The sequence below is a fragment of the Perna viridis genome, chromosome 4 (genome assembly GCF_037379345.1).
Source record: "Perna viridis isolate PV_CMFRI_1.1 ecotype Kerala chromosome 4, ASM3737934v1, whole genome shotgun sequence".
Classification (NCBI taxonomy): domain Eukaryota; kingdom Metazoa; phylum Mollusca; class Bivalvia; order Mytilida; family Mytilidae; genus Perna; species Perna viridis.
This window is the reverse complement of record NC_142448.1, coordinates 26,453,599-26,480,006: the sequence shown is the minus strand read 5'-3', so window position 1 is coordinate 26,480,006 and position 26,408 is coordinate 26,453,599. Positions and strand designations below refer to the sequence as shown.

Here is a 26,408-nt window from a genome sequence, read left to right as displayed (position 1 = left end):
ATTACATACATGTACATTCTGTAAGTGTAAAGCAAAAAATCATCTCATTATTTTAATATACAGGTACTGAACACAGAAAATTCTTATTCATACATAAATTTCTTTTTTACACACACATGCACAAAGTACAAAGTTGCGATATTCCTTGACTTATGGACTGTAAATGCTACAAGTAAAAAATGTACCTACATGTACTGGTGTTACATTGATGAAAGATGTAGTTTCATTACAAGTCCTATAAGATACTCTGCTAATATCAAGCAGTTCGGAATACTCAGATAAACATGTATTTCCTTTCATTTAAAATGAATTTTTTAGACACAAAATTCAAGTATAGCATAATATATATTGTACACATGTACACATACATGTATGCAGACTGTATAGATGTTTCTGTGAAAATAGATTGCATGATAAATTTAAATGCATTTAAACCTAATTTAACAGCAATCAGCAATTCATATTTCCTTGTTTTCAAGAGTTATGAAAACTGCTTGACTAGTAGCAACTTCCTACCAAAAGTTAAGTTTTGTTCTGCCTAAAAACCTGGCAGGGGTGATTCATCATATCTCAAGATAATCAAATAAAATGTATAAATACATTGTTGCTCATTTGCTTTTGTAACTTTGTATGTATAATTTTAGTTACTTTATGTTCTTTATTGTGTATGTCTGTTTTCCATGTCTTTGTCCCTGGATTGCATTCTTTTGATTACCACTGTAACCTTGGTTAGCTTAATCACTCTTAGGTTTTAAAAACAACTCTTCATATATTCATGTGCTGGGATCCGTTACATATCGTGAAATATTTTTTGACAGGTTGTAATGTAAAAATTTTGGCTGAAGTTTATCTGTACTTTTTCTGTAGTAGAACATAACCAAAATTTAAGTGTTAATATCTCCAGTCAGCAATTCATTTGCACTTTTATTTTGAATGTAGTTTCTATAAGGCCTACTGAAGGATTTTCAACCAAAAAATGTTTGGGTTTTGCTATGGAATAATTTTTGACTGGTTACAGTTTAAAATTCTGGTGGGAAATTTTCCCATACTTTCTCTGTAGTAGAACATAACCAAATTTTAAGTGTTTTAATATCTCCAGTTGACTATTTTTATTAGAACTTATATTTCCAAATGAAGTTTCTATGGGGTCTACAGAAAGATTTGCAATAAAGCATATTTGGTATAAAGAAATGCATGAATCACCCTTTATAAGCATCAGCCTGGTTTTAAGGCAGAACAGTATTTAAATCAGTAGCTGATCAAAACAAAATGATAGAATGTATAACTGAAACCGAAAGTGGACTACACACTACGATGATCTAATACATGAATAGTTGTAAACCTATCACCATTGTGGCTTTGGCTCAGTGCACGTGTCAGGGAAGAAATAAATATGAAAAATATTATGTATGTTCAAATCATAACTTTACCGCATTGTAATTGGTATGCTATCGAAACAAACAAAGTTTCTGATGTTAAGAGGCTAAATTTTTGACATCTCTGTTTTTTGTTTGTTTGTTATAGCTTCGGTTGAAGTTTATAGTATATTTGTATAAAGTGCATTTTTCTTATTCAAAGATTATTACCGAAATTTGTTGTTGAAACCTGTCTCGTTCTCCGAGCAGAGCTGATTTTTCATTGACGTCTTCCGCCATCTGATGATGCTCACGTGCCTGTTGTTGACAATTTGGTATTTATAAATAACGAAACGATGCAGAGGAACAACGAAGAAAACGAAACAAAAACATTTAAAATTTTTTTCTTTTCATGAAACGAAACCTAAAATGAAAAAAAGATGAATGACATGGTGTCATATGTTGTGAATTAATATGATTTTAGGCTTTTCCTACACAACCAAATGTGCTACATATGATAATCATATGATGCTCGATTCATGTGATAATCATATGGTAATCATATGAAAATCATATGATATTTATCATGTGGTAGTCATATGATTATCATATGATTCTCATGTGATAATCTGGGCTTGAAAACATATGATAATCATATGTTTGTGAAAAACATGTGATTATCATATGATAACCATGCGATTGTCATATGTTAACTGAAACATATGATTATCATATGGTGCTCGATTCATATGATAATCGTATGATGCAAACCGTATGATTCTCGTGTGTGGCACATTTGCCTGTGTATGAGGAAATGAGCTATTTTGTATTAAATAAATTATCCGATTAGAGGGAAAATGTACCTGTTATTGTAACCTGGGATCAGGGACTTTATATAACATACGATATAATATACACTCCTTGTTGAGATTAGATATAACTTTTGTTTTATTAGTCCCGGTTGTACCAGAAACATTATAATACAAATGCAATATATTATATATTTACCACTGTTGTTAACAACAATGTTATATATATAGTAAAAGAATTTGTCTTAAAAGTGGATTTGTGCAACGCAATGTGTGACCATAATGATGCAGAATTGATATTTGTATTAACCCGCGAATAACCCAGTCGTCTTTATATTTCGCTCACTACGATATCTCCAGTGGAGAGAAACTGATACGGAGCGGGACTAAAATATTCGGGCTAAAATAGGATAAAGTTAAGTTTCTTATGTATAGACGAGCCTTACAGATCATACAGCTATTATACAGGTAAAAAAATATTAGGTTTACACATACTCTTCTATAGTATTTCCTAACCAACCCATCTGAACTGACAGGCAAACTCCAGACAATAAGTCAAAATGTAAAGTCAAAAGAAGAAGGAAATTCCATATAACAAATGGTAATATTTTTCAGGCAAACACCGGAACTGAGTTGGAAACAACCGCAATGGTTCTTTAAGTGGATGTCTCATTTTGTTTAAGTGGTATATCTGGAGGTATTAGGTGTATTGTTGAGTAAATTTTATGGTGGGATTGTTTGTTATTTCAGTTCATTTTTTTTTTGTCTTTAATTATAAGTGTATAGTAAAGGTCTTATAAATACTGCAGACATATGCCTGTCCACAGTCAGGAGACGATGGTCAATTACTATCGTTATTTTGCTGTTCAGTTTATTTTGAAGAAGTGACATCGATCTGTTACCGTGAATTTTATTACTTTTTTGTTGGCGCATTTCAGACGTGTGATTACTAGTACACTTGTTGAAGACCTATTGGTGATCTGTGAAAGTATACATTTTGTATGTAGGTTACGCGGTGGGTGCATTTGTTACGTTTCACCATATCCGTTCTGTTTAGGTCGCTAATATTGTTAGCAACTTTTTGCGCTCGTAATTTCGGTACTGTACATTCGTATATGATTATTATATATTACTACACCAACTTATGTTGCAGATAGGTGCCATTGAACCGTCATTTCTAGCTTCATACGAGATGAAAATGTACCTCATAAATACCATACACGTGTTATACGTGCGTTTTTTTACTTGTATGACAGCGGGAAGTTTACATTAAACATGAAATGAACGGTGAGCATTGAACTTTCTGTAATATAGCTGAGAAACAACTATTCGGGTCATCACGGTTAACGATTTTAGAGCAAATCGCAACTTCGGTTGAGTTCGTACCATTTCGGATTTACTCGAAGTTTGTCGACCTTAGCCGATTGACAAACTGTTGCGTAACACAAGTCAGTATATATAAAACATAAAAACCGACACAATATAGTTTTAAATTGTTTAGTACATTTCCGTACACTCTTCACGTTGACATACTCCCAAACAGTAAGAGTGGGGAAACGCCCTCGGACCCACGTAGGGATCTGGGAGTAGGCCAGCGCGTCAACAGAGCAGCCCAGCCGCTAGTAGGACATACTCTGACTGAGTTCTTCGGTCGGGTATCCCGAAGGCTGGGCTCCGCTACCTGCAACTACTAACAGACATTTACTAACAGAATCCCCGTAAGGGCGGTCGTGCGAGATCCGTAAGGATAGTGCAGACCGTAAAAAAACCCAATTATCATATTTTCGTAGAAGGAATACATTTATTTTGCAAGTAAATGTACGATGTCAAAAGACGTGAAATGGATAATAAAATGATCATCATGCAACCTTGCATAGTCTTCCTTAAATCGACCTAAAATCTCACTAACATTTGCGATTTTTTTTAAATTCTGAACCAAGCCGGTACAGTTAGATATATCTACGCCAGGGTTTATGGTGAAAATGAGAAAATCGACCAATAATGTTGAAAGTAAGCCAATATCAGTAGCATAGAATATTTGACGATTACTTCAGTCTTTGATTTTTATTTGTAGGCCTAATGGAATAACTTAAGGTCAAGACCAGTGAACTGTATTTACCCTGGCTTAGTATCAAACCGCTGAGCTATGCTATTTCGCTCAGTCTGAGGTGATCGATGCATTATGACAAATTGTTGTGTAATTCATATCAAGAAATGAATAATTGATATTAAGAATTTATTGTTTATATAAATAAATGTGACATATTTATTCAAACGTTAATGAATATCAGAGACATATAATACACATGTATATTTAGGTAAAAAAAGTTTCATAAAAAAAATCTCAGGTGAATTTAAATTGAGTTGAGGAAGTCATTTTGCCATCATCGCATGTAAGGTATATAAAGACGCCTCCCTGCAACTGGATTTACTCGGTCATTAACACAGTTTTTTGTGTGTACTTAGAAAGGCTGAGTGATTGCCCCTCTTTTTAGCAATCGGAACTCTTTACGTTCTGTTTAGGTCGCTAATATTGTTAGCAACTTTTTGCGCTCGTAATTTCGGTACTGTACATTCGTATATGATTATTATATATTACTACACCAACTTATGTTGCAGATAGGTGCCATTGAACCGTCATTTCTAGCTTCATACGAGATGAAAATGTACCTCATAAATACCACACACGTGTTATACGTGCGTTTTTTTACTTGTATGACAGCGGGAAGTTTACATTAAACATGAAATGAACGAGGAAGTCTATAAACTACTATGCATCGTTATATTTTATACAGAAGATGCCATAGATACATTAAGAAAATCACATGTCAGTTTAGTATGTATTTATTGAGATATAATATATAGGGGAAGAGGTTGAATCCGAAAGACTCAGCCATTTATTTGATAATTTTATAATGTTTTATCGTAATCTAGAGTCTGGTGCGACAAACCGTTCCGTGCCAGCAAGTCACACATACAAGGGCTAGGTGTCAATGGTAACGTTGCCCATCCTTTGTGTCTTTTATGAGTAGTTATAGACTGCTTTTATATAATTGTAATATTTCTCCACACATAAACACACACACGCGCGCGCGCATGTACACACAGTTTCCTCACATTTTCGCCATACATCAAATGTTTGCAACGTCTAATTCGTACTTCTGTTCAGTGAAATCTGTAATAAAAATATTTTCAAATATGGCATAGTTATTATGAATACGAAAGATGAATTTCATACTTATCAATACAGTTATGAACTATTTCCTCCAGATTCTTTTAAACATATAATACACTAGTTGCTTTGTATCCTACAATTATTTGGAATTATATGCATTCTTAGCATAAAAGAATAAAACAGCTTCCAGCGAAACTAAAACAACAGAGAATCTGAATATGCAAATAAACATTTTTCTTTGAGTAATTAACATCATAGTCCTATATGTTTCTATCTTTAATGCATTTTAAACCAACATTTCTCACTTATTCAGACGCCAAAATACTAGAGTTAACTTCAAGAACAATTATCCCAGACCTACCTCTAGCTATGTCAGATTCTTATGTTCATTCATCTTTTTTATGATCATGGCTGATGACAGGAACCTCACGGGACATAAACTCGGGACACTATAGAAAAAAATGATAAAATGAACGTACAGACTGGAATTAAGAGGCTTTGAGAAGATTGAGTCCAGAAAAAGGGGTCCCATGATGTGCTCATTTTTGCCGAAATCCAACCGCTGGCCTTTTGATCCACCACGTATATAAATACAGCACAAACTAGATCTTGTACGGATAAAAAGATTCTCTAAGGCGTAATTGGCAGGCTTTTCATATCGTTATTCCGGTCGTGCATTTCTTTGCACAATGATTATAGCAACAATTGAAACTTGCATAAACCAAAGATGATTTCCCACTGAACCGTTGATATAGTATTAAAACTAACCTCATGAACTCACTCTGTTTGACAGACTTCCTCTGAAGAAACTGGTATTGAAGGTCGCACACTAGTTTGTGCTCATCCTGCAACAGAAGATTTGGTCTCAAATAATCATTGTGCATTATTCGTTTTATACGGAGACTGTCACACCATTTAAATCGACATGTCTTCCTTGTTTTCAAAGAAGTTTTTTTGTTTTTGATTTCATTTTCTTTTTCATGGGAAATGTTCTATAATCAATAACTCATGTATATCTTAATTTGTAACTGTATTACAAAATATTTTTGCTAAGAAGACTTACAAACTTGATCCTGCATTAACGTCTTATATCTGTTGATTTCGTCCAATGCTTCTACCGTTTTCTTCTAATTTTGTTAACTGCTTAATCAGTTTCAGTCTAGCCTCTGTTTGTTTCTTTTTCAAATTTTCTTTAAGATGATCAAAGTCGCTCATTTCTATAGTTAATCGAACTTTAGCCTTGTTCATATCACTCTGTGCAGTAATATATATCTTCAAAAAAATGTAGCACTTTAATTTTATTCAAACTAAATGACATCAAATTAAAAAGGAAACAGAAAATTAAACAGAAATTTTCGAAATAATTATGTAACTATTTATGTAAATCTACAGACGGATGTTCATTCATGAAACAAAACTAAAGCAAAAAACAAAACATGATAAAAAACAAAAACAAAAAAAAAAACAAAAAACCAAAACAAAACAAAAACGTAACAATAACAACAATAGACAGGCAGACAAACATGCAAATAAAATCCGACAATTTCCAATTATTAAGATTATATTAGACTATAAGAGCATTACAAAATGCAATGTCTAAAAGTATATTCAACAAACTGAATGTGGGCAATATGTGGAAGAGGAGTTGTATTGGAGAGCAAGTAAAATAAGTGTAAAACATTGTGAATTTTACTGAACAAAAAAAATCACCTGCCTGAGTATCATCCATACGTACGTCTTGTTGTTTTTGCATCTTTGACAAGAGTTTCTGGTGTTCCTTTATCTTCATCGAAATTTCATTAATTCTGTTTTTGAATGTTTTGAAGGCTGTCTTTTCAAATCTACAAAAAATGTGTTTACTTAAAATAAGTTTTATTTGATTACTTTTGAAAATATTTTACGCAGAAATGACTATACTTATATCACTTCAACTTATATTTCATTCAGAACTCTGAAATTTAAGCAGAAAACTAAACATAAAACTTACAAATCTTTGAATGTTGCATTAAGTCTTCTTATATCTGGAATACAGACAACTCCAAATTTTTCCATTCTCCAGAAAATAAAAATCTTAGCGGAGCGAAAAAAGCAGTGGCGGTCTTTCTCTCGTTGCGAAGGAAAGTGAAGCAGAACGTTGGATGATGGAAATACAAATGTCACAGAAAAAAACTTCATCCATGTGGACGTCGGAAACACCAGCGTCAAAAGTAAACGTCCTCGAGAACTTCGACCTGTAGCTAGACCTTTGTTGGTATTTCATAAATTGAAAGTTCCATTTTATCTATTATGGTTTTCATGATATTGGCATTAAACTGCAAATATGCCATTTATTGTTTAACTTCTGTGAACAATAACCCCAACCACAGGAGCTTGACCCTTCTGTCAAATATGCAGCACGACTAGTATAAAAATACATCTTTATTTACTAGTCAGGCTGCATATTTGATAGGAGGAGCAAGTCCCTATGCCCAAACAAGATCGGACTCGTCATACACCTTCAACTTAGTGAAGATTTTTTCAAGGCTTACCACAGAAACCTTGCGTATCTAATTTTTTTTGGCTTAATTAAGTCTCTTAATTCACTCTATTGTTAGATGTGCGTTTAATACAAGAAATATAATTTTGACTGGAATTATGAACTTGTTTTTTTTTTTAATAGCACTCCATATAAGAATCATACAAAATGTGATTCTTGGTTGGAAAGCCTACATATTTTTATTTTTCATATTTTGTTATAGTGAACAGAAATGAACATGCGGCTTTCCATATAACCCTTGTTCTTGGGAGAATGCACAGTCGAATTTAAAATTAAGGGAGATAACTCTGTAACTGACACTAAAATACAATAGAAACTGTGGGATTTTCAATTTGAATTATCTCCTAAGAGCAGATAGATTGGAATGAATAACTATTCATTTCATCATAGTAAACCTATAAAGCAACTTAATAAAAAAAAATAAAAATATGTAGCCTTTTTTGGGGTGTATCACTTATTACAGAATTTGCATGATTCTTTCAGAGACTGTACAACTTAATTATAGCCAGAATATTTTGCACAAAGGATAGAAGAACAATCCAATCTATGGCTAAAAGGTGTAAACAGATATTAAAAAGAGCAATCATTTGATTTTAATGGTAGGGTGGCTTGGATCATATTTTTCTTCCTGAACATTCTTTTGAGAAACTGTCTTCGGGTTGAGAAATATTTAAGAATTGTCTTAGTAAATCGTTCGTTAAGTTCATACGGCAAATTAAATAGGAGCAAAAATAGATACATGCATATTTCTTTCAGGGCTAAAGAACAAAGAATTTAACATCTTCACGTATATTTTAAGAGGGTTAACAAATTAGAAGAAACACCCCCTAAATACAGAAGAAAAAAATCTTGCTACTAAATTACGTATTAAGGAGACATATCCGGTTGGAACAACTACAATGTAAAACGTTGCTCTGAAAGTTCCGAGGAAAAACAATTGTAATCAGAAACTCAACTTTACCGACCCTCTACCGCGTAAAGGATAAATAGGTTTCAAAATCCAGGATCGGCCCCAAAATACAATAAAGTATCTTTCTTGGTTCCACTTTATACTATTAGATTGGTCATTGCAGATAACTTTATGACAATTTGTGGAAATAAAACTTTATTGAGAAACTTAAACAAGCAAATCCATCATTTTTTCCTGTAAAAAGTTTATATTTTTCAAAACGATACATTATGGAGATCCAAGAAAAAAGATAAATATTCTTTTCTATTGTGTCATGAATATCCGTAGCCATGGTAACATAATAAAAAAAATGTATCAGTTTTCATAACAAATTTTGTGTGCCTTCCCAAAATTAATTGTCAAAAACAAGTTTCCTAAAATATCAGACACTTTAAAAACTGTTAGAAAAAGTAAGCGGTATGGCATTATTGTAAAAAAAACAAATAAAAAGTGTACATTTTTCGTCTCATTTGTTCATGATTTTAATTCTTAAAGTTCGCGCTAAATTTTGCATTTTTGAAAAACAGCCAGTTGGTACACGGAAAAGAACCTAATCCGGCGAGGACCTGAATCTTTCCGGATAGCTTAAAGCATGGATTTTACACTCTTTACCTTCATAAGTATTGCATCCATATATGTACGAATGCTCTGCTACCAACAATCAATATTTCCACAAAGTTTCACCTTTGTTTTTAAATTTTACAAAAGGAGAAAATTCACTAACTTTAGTTTCAGGCCTACTATTTTCCCAAAGTTTCAACTTACTATTTGAAATATTCTATTTGCCTTTTTTAAAGCTGAAATATTGTCTGAATACTAATATACAGAAAATACAAGCTCTTGTGTCATAATTTAGTCACAAGGAGGGTACAATATTCTACTTCCACACAGTTTTCAAAGAATTTTCACAAAACGTGAGGATTAGGGGTAGTTTTTTAATCCATAAATATAGAGCGCAAGCTATGAACAACAAAATCTTTTGTCAGAAGTTGTGAATGCTATTTTTGCATTAATATCAAAGAGTTCGACAAATGCGCTCTATATTTTCTAAATAAAAATGTCTCATTAAATAAGCTATTTTAACAAAATTCGGCTTTATTTTCTGATTTTGCTTTATTTTCATCTACAATTTTAGTGAAACACTGTTATTAACAGCAATGAAACTTTATTTTCAACGAAGGCATATATTCAAATAGTAAATTTTGCAATTATCAAATTTATTTGAAACACTTTAGTTTTGGGGGCTGATTTTGACATTTTCTGAACATACTCCTTTATTTTAAGTTTTACAAAGTTAGATTCGTAATTTTAACTCAAGTTAAAACAATTAATTTTATCTATCAGATGTTCAAACGCACACACATTCAGATATTAATTAGATCTACTTTGAGCTTTCATAACCCCTACCAGAAATAAACTGAAGACAGGAATAGCTGACTCATATTGAAATTGGAATCGAATCACACTATTGTCACCTTGACATCGAAATATGAGTTATAACGAACCAACTAGATTCTTCAGCAATAAAAATAAGTCTACAGGTCAATGGTCCCATTTTTTTTTCAATTCATGAGCAGACGCTCCAATTACTCCACAAGGAACAAACACTGAAAATGTTTCTAGTTCTGTTTGCTTGTGAAGAAAAGATCGGTATTGATGGAGACTGAGGTCGATATGCAAGTTCGACAAAAGCAACAAGAGCCTACAAATATGCTGCTCGTCATAACATCCGGAAGTCATAAATTAATCAACATTGCCAAAGTCTACTTTGAGACCTCTATGGACCTGACTCAGTGCCTCCACAATATACAACATGCATCTACTTGAATAATACAATCTCACACGAAAAACAAAAAAGAGATGCTACCTTAGGAAATAATCGACCGCCATCACAAATGTAGTATTACAATGGACTCCGGCTGGGAAAATGAGAGAGAGGTAGAACCAAAAGAGATCAGTGCAGAGAGAGATGAAAAGAAAGATGGGACATATAGATACACGTTCAACACAAAGTCATTGGAATTGTTTGTACATATTAATACGAATATGGATTATATTTTTCTTTCAATTATATTTTTAATTCATTCTTGTCACTTCTGTTAAAAAAGGAAAAAAAAAGATGAATTATAGCTTTGTTTGTGTAAAATTTAAGTTACACGAGGCTGATTGTTACAGAAAACAGGGAAAATAGAAATCAAATATTCATTCCAGATAAATGCATAATTCCATCACATTCCAATATAACATATACCAAAATACACACACGCATACAAAAAAAGAAAAAAAAAACAAAACAATGTCTTGCTCTGGAGCATTTTATTATTCATGGCGCACATAAAACAAATGTGTTGATTTTACAGCGAATTTGCAAACCAAAACCAACATGTTTACACATATAAAACTTGTGCAATAAAGTTATAAAATATCAAAGTATTGCCGTAATATATTTCAATGTTTTTTTTTCTTCAACTTAAAACCACTAACTAAGTCTTGTTTACTAATTGACTTGTGCTCACAGCTGAGTAACTATTGTCCACATCACAAGGGAGTACTTCACCATTGAATTAGTATATACATCTCATTTCAGTACAACAAAACAAGTGTTCTTCATCTGATCTACCCTTAACCCATTAACTTTGAGCTAGTTTTCTATACATCCAACTAAGTGCTTCTGAATAAATGATCATACATGTACCTAAACTCACTCTACTCTTAACTATACTGAGAACCACTCGAGTGGGCCCTCTCTCCATCCTGAGCAAAAGTCTACATGAATATCACGATTTTAAACTGAGTATATGGTGTGATTCAGTTAAAAATACAAGAATTTCTGTTGCTTTTTTTTTATTTAAAAAAAAAATTGTAATAATCTGGCTAAATTTAGTTGTAAATTTTGCAATATCACAAAAAAATCTATTTGGTTCTGTGAAATCTTTTCAAACATTCAGTTTTTGGAAATTGCAACAGCTGTCAGTTCAAACTTGTCCCAATATTTAGTGACATTCAATTGACAACTGGAAATTGCCCTCCCTATTTCCTTCAGTGACTCCATTAAAAAAAGTATAATAGCTCTATCCAACGAACAACCAAAGCATTTGTGATAATATAAATTGTAAATTATGTCAAATAAAACAGTCAGATATTTACACACAACACTTAAAGTTCTTCAAGTCTGCCATCCATTGTTTTTGTTTTTGCTCTTTCTTTTACAATGCATAGTGACTCCTTCTCTCCTCATTGTGGCTCTCTTCGTCAAGTTCACGCAAAACTGAATTAAGCCTGTCCAGAAAGATGTCGGCATGATATTTTTGCAGAGTCAAAGTGGGTCGAATTCGAATGGACTTTGTCCCACATGAACCAGTGTGAACACCTAAACAAGTATGAAATTAATAACACACTAACAAACTCATTTACTAAACAAAAAATGGTACACGAAAAAATACTACCCGGTACTAAATATGTAACTCCATGTTTTCTTTTATTAGGAAATTAGGAAGCCAAACTTGTCTATTTGTTTACAAAAAACCCACTTTGGATTCGTTACTGGAACGGTTAAAACAAAACAATGATATTTCAAGTGCCGAATCCCAAAAGAGATTGTTGTTTATAGACAAGCAAACTTCTAAGAAAATTGCAAGGGGTTTATTTTCGATTTTTAAATAAGAATAAGTGGTCATACTTTAAAGGTGGAAACTGGCTGGTACCCCTTTTCGAGTGGCAGAAAAAAAACCGCATAAACATAAACTTAAAATAGAAATTGTCTGTACTGTACATTAGACAAAGTTGAGGATGAGGTCATTTTGTCACAGCACAGATGATCTCTTTATAAGTTATTAGATATGATATGTATTCAGAAATCTCCCTAACGTATTAACATTTAAATGAAAAATATGAATGAAAATTTAAATAAAATATTGGGATGAAAAGTAGTCACTCGATGCGGATCAGCTTTTTTTTAAATTACCTGTCGGAATATATACACAGAAATATGAAAGACTTACCCTTTCTCCGGAGATTGAAAATGACTTTGTCTCTCGTTTCAGGAGTAGGCAAATCCAATGATCCATAGGATCCCAGGCCCCGAAGCCTGCTGACCAAATCAGGATATTTATTCTACAAAATTATCCACATAACTTACTATAAACGATATACCTTAAGTTCGTCAAGTAAGTGTAGCCATCTAACATAGCGATATAAAATGTTCTATAGAAGTTCAAATCGAAATACAGATTTATACTCAATTTTTAATAGTAACATCCGACATGATGAGAGATACGTATGTTTCTTTGTCGTCCAGCATCGCGTCAAGTAGTATTTGCTGTACGTTTTGTTGCCTGTGTGTTGTATTTTTTGTGATCCCGGTGTGTCTTGTCAAAGGATTTTGTTCATTGCATTTACATTTTCTGCATTGCTTGATTATAAAGATATACCACAGTTGCTTGTTCCCACTATCAAATATGCAGCCTTACTAGTATAATAATAACCTACTAGAGGATGCCCGCGAAATCACGGTCTATTGAGCAAAGTGTGAACACACTACTAATTTGACGGAATCAAACAAAATGACATTGCTTTGGGTCCGGGGGAAATTTGGCATGACTGTCATCCTCTGACTCTGTTTGTTATCAATGATCCAGTCTTTTTTCCGACGCAGTCGGTATAGTTTCGCTTTTTTACCCTTTGACCTTAAAGACGCTCTTCCATGGAAACGCCAGTTACCTGATCGAATTTCTGTTTCCTGACTGGTCCAATATTAATAACTTACAGGCGATCGAAAAAAGTATCAAAAATTTAAATTGCGTGCCATGTGTTATTTCCTGAATGAAATGTAGAAAATTATAAATAAAAAGGAAAAAAATTACTGCGCCGGATATCTTTATTCAAAGATAGTACTTGTTTTATTTTTGTTTTTGTTTTTGTTTTTTTTATTTGGGGGGAGGGATAAGATGATCAGGTTGGTAACGAATACCCTTTTAATTTTCTGCTCCACCCAGTATAAAAAGGTTGGAAAATAAAATCGTAAATTTTAAATTATTCAATATTTTTCTCAAAACAATGGGTAGGGGATCTACACATGAAAAGGGGGAGGGGTCCGGACTTTGACCTTGTCTTTGGGTGCAGGTGTTTTAACACATAAAAAACGGGAAGGTTTACCCCTGGACTTCAGGTGCATGTGTTTTATTACACATTAAAGGGGGAAGGTTTAGCCGCGGACTTCGGCGGCAGGTGTTCTTACACATAATAAGGGGAAGGTTAAACTTTACTTTGACACGTTCTAAATGTGTGAAAATGTCTTTTCCTGTTTGTTTGTTTGTTTGTTTGTTTGAAGATCCAGTGTTTTTTTTTGTAAGGGGGAGCTGGATTGAACACCCTTTTAATGTTCTGAAAGTTCCACTCCACCCAGTTATAAGGTGCATAATAAATTCTTAAATCACTCAAAACAATGGGTACGGGGTTTACCAGTCATGTCAGTTTACACACAAAAAGGGGGAGGGTCCGAACTTCGGGTGCAGATGTTTCGCATCCCAGAAAAATGGTGGATGTCGTTTAATTAAGCAAAATAATGAACATACAATACTCGTGTAACACATGTACACATGATCCGGGCAGTACGTCGATTTTGCATGCGCGACATATTAAAACACAAAAAAGATTGTTTCAAAGACAAATTTAGGAAGCACTGAACGCTACATTTATACCTCATATCACAAATATATTCGACCTTGTATGGTTTCAGAGGGGTTGCGGCTCAAAGAAATCGGTCTCTTTCTTAAGTAGTATAGATACACTTGTGTGGCTGCATATTTGATAGTGGGAGCAAGCCCTTGTATACATACCATTTACAATCAACCCATTTTACCTGTAGATCTTTCAATCCAGCAAACATGTAATTTCCTGTGTCATTGACACGCTCCAGTAACTTCTCTTCTTTAATGACCTTGACAACAGACTCCAGCAAAATGATCTTTGAAGGGTCACCAATCCATGTGTTAAAAATTCTGAATGGCTGCAAGTTGAGATATTTTGATGTTGGATCAGTAAATTTCAAGGTCAACGAAACTATTTGTGTTAATGTTGAATTGTGTAGAATGGACACCATGAAGCGAAATAAATCCATAACAGACAGGGAAAAAGGACAATAGTATAATTCATTGTCCCTTCTGGTAAACAGAGTATAGGATCTCTCATAAATAATACTTTGCATCCCTTTCATGTTCGTGGGGAGATGAACTAAATGTACCTTTATGAAAATGAAGCTTGTGGTTTCGTCGATTGAGAAGTAGACTTGCTAATAGTAAGTTGTTTTCGTGTTACAATTATTTGTTGGAATATGTATTCCAGACTATGCATGCTACAACATGAGTTTACCTCTTGTGGTCTGTAGTGCGTCTTGTAGTAAAATCCCCCTGTTAACATTTTCTTACTGAAAGCAACTATATCAGGAGGCTCAATAAGGTTGAAATGTTCATGTGCCCACATTTTACCCGTAGAACCACACCCCGTTTGAACTTCATCCATTCCTAAACTGACGTAATGCTGGAAAAGAAAGATTCTTAATGTATCAACAATAAGCAAGGAAGTATTTTAATGAAAATATATGCAAGCTTCAGTTCCGATTTTTATGGTTTGCTATAACAATGCTTCGTTTTCAAAATACATTCAAATGCTCGAATTGTACTATTTTTGAGGTATTAATCAATGAAATAAAAGCTTAGGGTTAAATCTCCAACTTTGGCAGCGCAATCACCTAGGGAAAGCCTTACTAAGCACTGAGGGACCATTCATTGTTTACACATGGTAGAACCTCTTGGTGCTGGATTTGGCTTTCCAAATCGATATTGTTTTATGTATACAATTAATTTTTCGATAAGTTCCGTATTTGGTCATATCAAATGCTGTCGATTAGAGGTTATTCCGTGAAACATGTGTACAGTTTAAAAGATATTATTGTGATTTGTATTTTTGAATTCAGACGATGTACAATGTATGAAAATGATATGTCAATCGAGGCAAGAACCAGTAATTTTCGATAAGAACTCTAAAGAAACACTCGATTATCCGAATGGTCTACCTAGCACACTCGGAAGCTAAGCACCGACGATGGTAGATTATCCGATTGGTCCATAAATCTGTGACTATAAGTCAGCAGCATGATCTTATAATCTCACCCTTTTACACATGTTCTGTAGTCCCTGGAAGAACTCTGGCGATGCGAAATTGTCGCCTCCCTCAGCTTGTATCGGTTCGACAAAACATCCAATCACCGGCCTCCCTCCTTTGTTCCATTTCACAATCAAATCTTCTGTCTATGTATATTAATCAAATAGTAAATTGATAGATATATGTTGCACAGATGCATTTTTTTTACTGCTCATTAAACTAGGTGCCCGTTTTGAAGGCATGTTGTGTTTGCACCTTCTAACACGCACGTTCTTAACGTTTATAAGTTTCAAATACTCAATTAAAAAATTATTAAGTTGCCACACTTTTAGACTCTTTGATCCTTTTAGGCTTTAAGCTTTAAATTTTACATTAGTCTTTCTCTTTCTTATGTATACTAGTTATGTACCTCCTCAAGACATCTTTTCTCCTCCGCTTCGTTTTCCCTGACAAAATCTTCCAATGGATATTTCAGCGCTGGGAAAGGTGCTATTGGCCATTTCGGTACAGGAAAATCAAGTTTGTGAAAGGATTTGCTGTGTGACATAGCTAAGGCACCTAAAAATCGGAAAGGTGTCTTATTTAATTTTCTTATTTCGAGATTGTTTCCAAAACGTCTTTACGAACTATGTATAATTAAGCTTTCATACACTTTCAAATTTACGTACACAACACCAGACTCCTTTACATGTAATTAAGTTTCTATCCACCAGATAGACAGCAATTTATCTTATTTGTAAAAGAAATTAAGAGAGCAGCCCAAAACAAAAACGAAAAAAAAAAAAAAAAACAAGGGGCCTTTCGTTAGATAAAGTACAATTTCCTACCCCCTTATGTACTTACCCATGGTCCTACCATGAAGTCCATTGGTGAATGACAGTATACAGAGATCGGGACTACCCGGGGGTACTCCTGATAAACACGTCTGAAGTTCTTCTTGAGTAGGAGGTGAACCCCCTCTTTTGTTTCTCTGAAAACATTTCATTCCAAATAAATGCAGACGAATATTATTCTTGGTAATTATTAACATTCACAAGTGTACACCGTTTATTATTGTGAATCTGTGTTGTGTTTGTATGTCTTTCTTATAGTATAGTAACAAAGACAAAGTGAACAAAACAACACCAAAGAAGCCGAATGGTTTGATTAATTGTATATTACCTGTATTTTGTATATACACCTTCTCAAATTAATGATACTTGATATTTTATACACACAAGTTTGGAGATATAACCACCGGTACAGACGAGACGATGTCAACTAGAATAGGAGGAACCTTTCTTTGCCGTAAAATAAAAGAAATAAAGAAGAAAAATAAACATTTATGACGATAAATTACTGATAAGAGAAAGTTAAGAATTATTTCCTATGACGGGCATTAGACCAACAGAAATCTGAATTGATGTTCCTTCAAAACTTTAAGAGACTGTGCATGTAAAAATCAGTTTATGTACGGCACAGGGTAAATTTTATCCCACTATGTAATTCATTTCTCTTTTATTGTTTTAGTTAATCTAAAACCAATATCCAAATGTGAGAAAGTATGTATTTATGATGTGAAATGAGTGAAAAAAAATTAGTCATGTGCCACCCACTGCCTGATTTTTACCTGGTCACCCCTTTAATTTTACCTGGTAGGCAATAAACATTGCCTTTTGCGCATGTTCTATGGAACATGTTCCACAAGCCATAGTTTGTACTTCTGATAACCCCGTAGGCGCAACCTGAAAAATAAAAAGATAAGCGACTACTTATTTGCAAAATTCTTCACCGTCGCCATTAAGATTTTTAATTTACAACTCATGCATACATAAATTTTGGAACATCTAAATTGTGTCATTTAAAAAAATCATACTATGCACCAACGTTTGCAGAGTAAATTAGAATAAATGCATGCTAAGACAATATAATATATTTTTTCCTTACCTCCAGAAGGGAAGACTGTAACCTGTTCGGCCAATTACCCGGTGGGTGAACACCCAAGGCAGGTCTGTTGATAAATGCATGCTGGAAATGTTAAAAGTCACGAATTGGTGATACAAAAGCCTCAAGTAAGGAAACTTGGTACAAGTGACGGATAAGACTCCTTTTTCGAGTTCGCTTCATCTTTTTTTTTGGTTTTATTTTTGGTTTGGCTCGATTATTTAATTTTTTTTTACATTTCCCTTGAATGGAGTTCGGGACCCCAGATCCGTTGCAATTGTGTTTCATCACAGACATTACAGTATTTAAGTTTTTATGATTGTATCACTATTGCATCTTTTCACTTTATGATGTCTATACCACTAAGATTGTTCCGTTATCTAAACTACTCGATTGTTGTATTTAGATTATTCAAGCTGTTCCCAGCAGAATAGGCCTATTTTGAAACTCGCCAATCATTACAATTGTAAGTCAGTAATTTAGTTAAAATACACATAGTCTGTAAAACCATTTATTTATTAAAAGAAGTTTTAGCGGCTTGCGCGATGCATCTTTCAAGCTAAGACAATTTCTGGAGATTTCAGCTAGCTGCAGACGCTCACCAGTGCACCAAGTTCATACTCCTGGTTTTTGGTGGAGTCTGAATTGTACATATGTTCTTTATTTCATATGTGTATTCTTGAAGTTAAGTTGTGTTATTTATGGTGTTAGTACGTTTTGTCCCTTGTTCAAATTATGGTTTCTTTGTGTTTATTTACCACAGTTCATGAGTACTTAAGGTTTTTTGTTCCGTTCATGCAAAAATGCAAAATCCTGTATTAAGACAAGGACATTATATATAAGTTATCGCAATGTTCACCGACCTTGAAAACGAAATGCGCATGAATGTGAACCAGTATGTACCTGTTACGACAGAAATTAATAGTTTTAGAGATTAACTAAAAATAATACATAACTGTGCCTAACTCTCTTTAATTGTAAACACATGACTTTTGAAGTAGAATTTTATTCCATGAACACTGTCCAGAATACTAAGTAGGGAATGTTAGGCCATACTTGATGGAAATTAAAATAAGCATATATCGGTTTCATGTTTATCAATACCAATTTTGCTACTGCGTAGATGGGCTATTTGTATTTAATTATTTATATGCATTGCATCTGGTTTAATTGTACAAGGTATATTTTATTTCAGTTCTCGGTACGTTCCGGTGCTTCGTTTTATTCGATGTTTTATTGGAACAGTTCCACAATGCCAGGCTTCGTGTTATTAAATGTTGAAGTTAACAACCTCTGTTCTCATTTACTTCCGTTTCTATGCGCATGTTATTTGATTATTTCGTGTTCTTTGCTGTGTGTGCACTTTTTTATTAGTTTAGTCAGTATCCCTGGATTAAGTTCTTTTGATTACCGATCGAATCCTGATTCCATTAATTTCCCTTTTGATTCTATATAAATTTTAAGAAACTTTGACATCTAGTTTAAGATGTTTTTAATACCGACTTTCTGTTGTTAAAATAGCAGCAATTAGTAGTTGCTCAACTGGTATATAAATCCGGAATTAGGTAAGACCCAGAACTGCCAACAGAATCTCAGACCCGTGGCATTGCCATTGTTGTCAATTAATTTCGTCACGGAAATGTTTTTCCAAATTATATATATATTTACGGCTTTTCTTACCATGTTTTCTTCATTCCTGTATGCATTAATCAAGGCGGGATGGTTGTACCCTAAAAGAAATTTGAATACATCAAATAAAAATTGTTTCTTTCCAATACCTTTTTACAGACACCTCTTACAAATTGGTACTGGATGAACATTCCACGGATTTTAAAGTCTACAAGAATATAAAGTTGCTGAATAGACTTGCTCATGAATTTTCAAGTTTCAAATGAAAAAAAAAGAACTATGCGACAAAAGAACAACAAAGAAGTAAAGGACATAAAAACACGTGAAATGTAGCAGAATCTTGGTAAAAAAGATCTACTTGTGTTACGGTGGGTTTGACATAATTTAATCTTGATTGATTTTACTCCAAAATTGTAGAGAAAGGTCAATTAGAGCTTTGGTTCTCCATTAATTCTTTCTCAACAAACCACGTAACAAATTTCGAAAGCCTTTATCCGGTCGTGTACACATGATTTTGACCGCCGTATTGACCACTCATTTGTTTAACCATCCCTCATACAATTGCTAAATGGATTTTGTCATTTGGTTATTGCCTTTTTGCCACAACGCAAAGCTTTTATAACATTTTTTTCCGTACAGCGGTTTTGTGTCTAGCTGTAAACTAATAACCTATGTATGTTTAAAGAATTTTTTTTTAACTACTTTTTCAAAATTAATATTTGTACATTTATTGCTGTTGACTTAGCTTCTGTGGTAAAGGACTTGTAATGCATATCATTAAACCTTCACGGGACGTACAGGGCGCACATACCAATTGGAATAGAGGCTATCTGGGTATAGAGGTCAAGCAGCACATTCCCGTCAACATCTGCAAGGTAGTTGCCATAACTTTTGTCATAATTGACAAAAAATTGGACTGATTTTGAATTCTAAAATAAAAAAAAAATATAAAAAAATTAATGAGCTTTAATTCAAATTGAAAAACTTTAATAAACAGACAAAAACAATGAAATAAAAATAATGAAACGCCAGAACGAATTAGGTATTGTAAGTGCCCCCTTTTTCCAGCTAAATTCACCGTTGTGATGGAGGTAATTTATGCTTCTAATCGACTATGTTGTGTTCCAGAACAGAAAAGGTATTAACGGTACTAAATTTCCGTTTGTTTTCCACAAAAGTAAGTCCTTAAAATAGTGGTATAATGTAGCTAGGACTTGATCCATTTATTTCTGGAAACGAAGTAAGTACTTGTAATAACAGTGCATTGATTGGACATGCACTAAGTAACCACTTAATTAACCACGAACTCAACATCACTCGAGCATTATATGACTGGCGCCAAAAATAATATAATTTAGGAAAGAAACCGAAAACTCCTTTTGAGCATTTTGCAATGTGAAGAACCCGAAATTTGACGTCAGAAGGTAAAGTTCTGTATTACGATAGTAAAAACCCTGCTATCTACTTATGAATAAAGTTATACATGTACACAGAAACGGTCCTCACGGAAATTAAAATGATCATTTTAACACCTAAAGAGCGGATAAACAGCGTAGCGTTTTACATAGCTATCACCTGAAAACTTCAAGTAGTTCTAATGATTGTTGACTGCGATCGTTGTCACCTGAAAAATATAATGTTAAGCAGAGCGGACAATACATTACAAATGTTAGAATTTGGGTAAAGACCCACAAATGAATGCACATACACAAGCTCAACATGAGCCGACGTGCACCTCCTTCGTGGTAAAACACCACTGAAGTAAAATCCCCTATTTTGGCCATTGTAATCGACGCATTTTAGGGCCATTTATTTAGAAACTAAGATGAAGCTGTTTTGTATTTCCTATATAACTAGTCCAAAACTATTCACCACTCTTTTACCACGCGATCTTGGGACTATTCTCTGCATCAACAATATCTTCACGTATAAGGCGAAATGTTTCCGACTGAATGCATTTCAGCAATAAAAAGTTCCACACAAAATACCAGAGCCTGTTTGATTCTTGGGTATGTAGGTAAAACATCATAAGGTTATATATGATAGTAACCAATATGATATAATCAACTGAATTCATTTCCCTTAGGATATACTATCGAAACTTATTAATAGACTGGGGAAACTATATTTTGTGGTTAACAATTTTGTCCTACATAAATATAATTGTTATCATTTTTGATAAACAATAGAACGTTTATAAGTCCTTTATCAGACCTTGACATTCTACAGTTCATTGATAAGCCATCGAGATAAAGTACAATAACAACAATAATAGATGTTTGCTAACCCTGATAACCTTTGCCCTGTCCTTGCATGTGGCCTACTGAAAGTTACTCTACATTGTTTGTGATATAATTGTCTATTAGCATCCATAAGTAATTGTCTATATCAAGAGGTATAAGCCTCCACAAATGGTTGAATCCCACGACTGTCGTATGTAACCGTAAGTTAATTTTCAAATAAAAACCTAGTTTCTTGTATATTTTGTAGGAATGAATAAAAAGAATTATGCAACGAATTTCTACTTGTCGAATGGGTCTCACACTTGACCTATGTCCCAGCCTTGCTGTGAACTTTTGGCCTTTTATTGTAATTCTTGTTCATTAGTACCAATATACAGGGCCCTGTTAGATAAACCATATTATCTATTTACAATAGTAAATTCATCGCACTGATTCCTTCCTTGTAATTTTGCAATAATGTACATTTTGTACTTTAAAACTTAAGAACCCAATAGCAAAACAATTTTGTGCACTGTCTAAAAATGTAGTCTAAAAATGTTGATTATGATATGAATACACGTGATTCTCATGATTTTTTTGGTTTAAATCGACCAGCACTACTCTTACCCCCCCCCCGTACAGTGTAGAAAAAAAGACCTATTTCACAATCATGAAATGGGCAACATAAGAACACAGTCAGGCAGAGTTTGTTAAGGCTTTAACCAAAAAGCGACGAATGTAGTTAATTATAGAGCATATGTTAGTTGAAAATTAAAATCAAATGGTAACCAAGATAATACTGGCTAAATGTCTTTTAGGTCGTTATCATTTTAATTTGAAACGTACTTGAACTGCAGATAAAGCACTGATGAGAGCCTGTGATTTGGGTCCGGGAATGTCTGTGCGTATTATAGGAGCCTCCGGTTCAACTGAGGCAATTCTTTGTAACGCGACTGACTGGTGAAACCCTGAAATACAAGTTTTTTTTCATATCAGTTAAAAATTTAAGAGGGAGGGGTTCGTACACCCGATAGCGGATGCGTATGATCAAAACTTCCTAATTTGTTTTACTGTAATTCGTATCGTTGCGAATAAAGGATTACAATTGTTTTCATGACCGAACTACTGAGTGGTATTAAAATATGCATACACAAATATAGTCCATAGTGATGGTTCTTTGTAGATGATAAAGACTCAGTCTGATCTGAAATGTATTTTTTTTTCATTTAGACATGATGATTTGTCATGAGTATTTAATTTTGAAAAGAAAAAAACTTTAAAGAAATCATTTAATAGACCTTTTTGTGGTAAGTTGGTGAGCATGCTCAATATACACTTCCGCCAGGTAGAGCTTGGGTAGAACAAAAGAATTTTCCTCGCGGAAGTGTATATTGAGCATGCTCTACGCATGCTCATCGACTACCCCAGTGTTAGCACAAGAGGGTCTATTGAATATTTATTTTGATGCTTAATTTTACCACTACTTATTTTGGTAGCCATGATTGCTCTTAAAAAGTTGTGAATGCATCGATTCGTGTTTAAAAAGTCTACTCTGTATGTCTTATAATATATATTTCATCGACAATTGTCTTCATTTTTTATCACATGTATGTTTTTGTTTTAATAAAAGTTTGGTTTGCATTTTCGAAGCCACACGTGGGTAACGCATGTTTCTATATTTTCTTATGTTTACTAACAAACGCCAATGTATTTTAATGCGCTGTGATCTTTGGTCTATATTAGCATGACAATTTGTGAAAAACGTGATTACAACTTCGTTTCTGGAAGGGGTACAGTTTGCGGTCGGTTGCTTTTTTTTCTTCTTATGATAACTTTGGAGTATCGTTTAGCTCCATAGATTAGGAAAAACAATATTGCTTTGTGTGAAAAAAAAATATGAACTGCTCTTATTGTTTTGTTTTTGTCCTGATTCCCAGATGATCATTTCATTTAGTGTGTATGTGTTGGGGGGTACTCATCTCTTACCCATACGTAGGCTAGGTCAAGGGACAAATTTTCGACTCTTAAAAATCTCTTACAAACCCTTAAAACGACCTGAAAATGCATATTACTCCCATAAAATTACCTTAATTTTTTCGACTTTCCACGAACAAAAATTTGACCCCCAAAAATACTAAAATTAAAAATTTTGACACCAAAAAAAAAAAAGTACAAACCTGTGTATGGCAAAAAATTCTGAGTATCATGAATTTTGAGAAGAAGGGTTGGAAATAATAATGTGAAACAAAAATTTTTCTATTGAACGCTATGATAATATAGAAAAATATTATTTGCTGCAGTGTGGAAATAATTTAAAAAAATGCGTGTTGCGCACGAATATTATAATCTAAAAATTCAAAAATTTATAAACACCAATCCACTGTCTTTGAAGTTAAATGATCGGTCCGGTAGAGGGAAACCCTTGGGCCGCTCTCTTTGCTGGGCGTAGAAGATGGCCTGTTCTGATTTCGCCTTATCACAACCAATATTTATAGTTGCACGTGGAAAGAGCAACGTGCTTGCAGTCCTGTCGTATATTTATTTAATAATTTTTATGATTATTAAAATTAAAAACGAATTACTCAAGGATATGGGTTTACCCAAATTTGTGCTTGTTATGTTGAAGTAAGTACTTATTTTACATTTTAAAAGTTTTTTTTATTTTCTAAAATGCCATCCAGGCATTTGGGGCAATATTTTTTGTTTTTCTCATTCAACGAATTCCTTAGAACTAGCTTATTTATCTTGTCCTTGTCTCCTATTTTTACTACAACTATAGTTAGATACTAGTTTAAATACTTCTACCTCCAAACCTTTTTCATTTTTGCTTGACAATTTCGGAACCGACTTCACTTAATTGAATATTCTAGAACTATTGTGGTATATCATATACCAAATAACAACTTCATACTGTATTCATGAATGACTGTTATCCATTGCCAACATTATAATTATGATCATTTTTTTTATGATTTTTAATAATTGTAAAAAATAACCTTATGATTGTTTCACAGCTTTTACAGTTTTCTCCCATTCTATGACGGTGATTAAAAATACAACTGACATTTTTATAAATCACTGGGTGGTGATTAAATTTTCCCGCCATTTTACGTTTTCTGTTTTCTATAGATTGCATGGGAGAAACCGCTGTTCCTTAAGTCTATTCTTGATATTAATCAATTCTCAACTCTCTATGGTAAAATTTAGCTCATAACAGGTCGCTAAAACTCGCACGTTGTAAATTTTAATTCTACCATCTCGAGTGTAGAAGTATGAAGGAGAATCTATATTTAATTATAATGTTTCATGCAAATAAATTAGGCTTCTATCAGAGGCTTTGTTATGCAAAGTTATGCATCTTACCTTGACTACTTTGAAACAGTTTGCATTTAACTCCAGGAAGGTATCTGTACAAAAGCGAGCGCATCATTCTTTCGTATGTTCGTATAATGCGTATAATAAGACAAACAGTTGTTTTTGTTTTCCACAATCAAACCTGTCAACCCCTACAAAATGGTATAACCACGGGTTTTTATCTTAACTTTATTTAAATTATCTTTAACTCGTAGAATGAGAAAGAAGGGATCCATATCGACCCTGATATCACCCTAACCCCAAAGATCTATGACAAAACCATGCGCAGATCCGAGGACGGGTGTATCGGGCGTACGTCATCCTGAAATTGGAGCAAAATATTTTTGCATACAGCCGAAATTTTTCATACCCCCAATTAACTTGACTATCTTCGCTCGGCATTTATTTCTATAATCTCGGATCCGCCCCAGGTATCAGCTCTTAGCCTAAGAGATTTATACGAGATTATAAAATCGTCTACTTACTGAATACCAAAGCAGAAATGGAAAATCCTTTTAAATGAACTTTTCGTGAACGATTTTGGGGGGAAATTGCTGATATAGTGTTAATTTTCTCGCTATAGTAAAGTGATTACAGGGATTGATTTAACAATTCTTACAAATATAAAATCAAAAGTAATGTTACGTATGTAGCTTATGCACTGACCATTTTTATACTGAAAAAGGGGAGACTGGGATTATTTTGGAAAAAAAATTAATCCAAATTTTAACCAATTTTTTTTTACTCAGCCATAGAAAAAAAATATGATTCAATATTTCCATATTTCCCCTAGTACTTAACAGTGTGGGTTTTCAAATAACGCTTGTTTGCTCTGTCTTCTTCTGAATAAAAATTATTTTCATGATTGGGTGAAAATAATATTCTAGCTTACTTAAAATCCCAGCCCTCCTCCCCCACCTTAAGAAGAAAATGGTCTGTGCCTTATGATGTAGTCACATTATGTATTTGAAATTCGACAAGGATATTCAGAAAGATCATACTTTTTGTGTGTAAAATTAGGGCCCCGAATAAAAAAGTGGCGGACGCTCTATAGATCAGTCTGTCTGTCCATGCGTCAGCGTCCTCCTGTCTGTAACAAAGTAGGTCTAGGCCCCAAGACAATATTTCTCATGCCAGGATTGGTGACCTTTATCTTAGACGTTGGAATCACAACTTTTTGTTTGTTTCCTTCGTGTTTTTTAATAATTATACAACTTTAAAATATATCCAAGGTAATCACAGACTTCTGAACTTCAACAATTTACGATGGCTCCAAAGTATTGGATCACGTCTCA

The 26,408-nt window shown here is 33.7% G+C and overlaps 2 protein-coding genes and 1 long non-coding RNA gene across 3 annotated transcripts in view; all 3 read right to left on the bottom strand.

Moving 5' to 3' along the window:
* Window positions 1-1,684, bottom strand: part of LOC148619514 (H(+)/Cl(-) exchange transporter 7-like) — a 35,680-nt gene extending 33,996 nt beyond the window's left edge. Inside the window, exon 1 of the mRNA XM_088579480.1 lies at window positions 1,587-1,684. Coding sequence (XP_088435606.1) covers window positions 1,587-1,655 — 69 coding nt within the window. The 5' untranslated portion in view covers window positions 1,656-1,684. The remainder of the gene's footprint in view (window positions 1-1,586) is intronic.
* Window positions 1,685-4,891: 3,207 nt separating this feature from the next.
* Window positions 4,892-10,975, bottom strand: LOC148619513 (uncharacterized). The gene is made up of 5 exons (XR_015921606.1): window positions 7,075-10,975; window positions 6,403-6,611; window positions 6,108-6,184; window positions 5,701-5,788; window positions 4,892-5,339 (listed from the first exon to the last, which is right to left on the bottom strand). It is a non-coding gene; the product is annotated as an uncharacterized LOC148619513 (long non-coding RNA).
* A 148-nt stretch (window positions 10,976-11,123) lies between these two features.
* On the bottom strand, window positions 11,124-25,344 carry LOC148619512 (4-aminobutyrate aminotransferase, mitochondrial-like). The gene is made up of 13 exons (XM_088579479.1): window positions 25,123-25,344; window positions 22,606-22,727; window positions 20,349-20,466; window positions 19,589-19,638; window positions 17,912-17,992; window positions 17,617-17,709; window positions 16,829-16,955; window positions 16,395-16,543; window positions 15,994-16,131; window positions 15,194-15,361; window positions 14,685-14,831; window positions 12,826-12,937; window positions 11,124-12,194 (listed from the first exon to the last, which is right to left on the bottom strand). The coding sequence occupies exons 1-13, from the start codon at window positions 25,187-25,189 to the stop codon at window positions 12,031-12,033; spliced, it is 1,536 nt and encodes a 511-aa protein (XP_088435605.1). The 5' UTR covers window positions 25,190-25,344; the 3' UTR covers window positions 11,124-12,030.
* Between the last annotated feature and the right edge of the window lie 1,064 nt (window positions 25,345-26,408).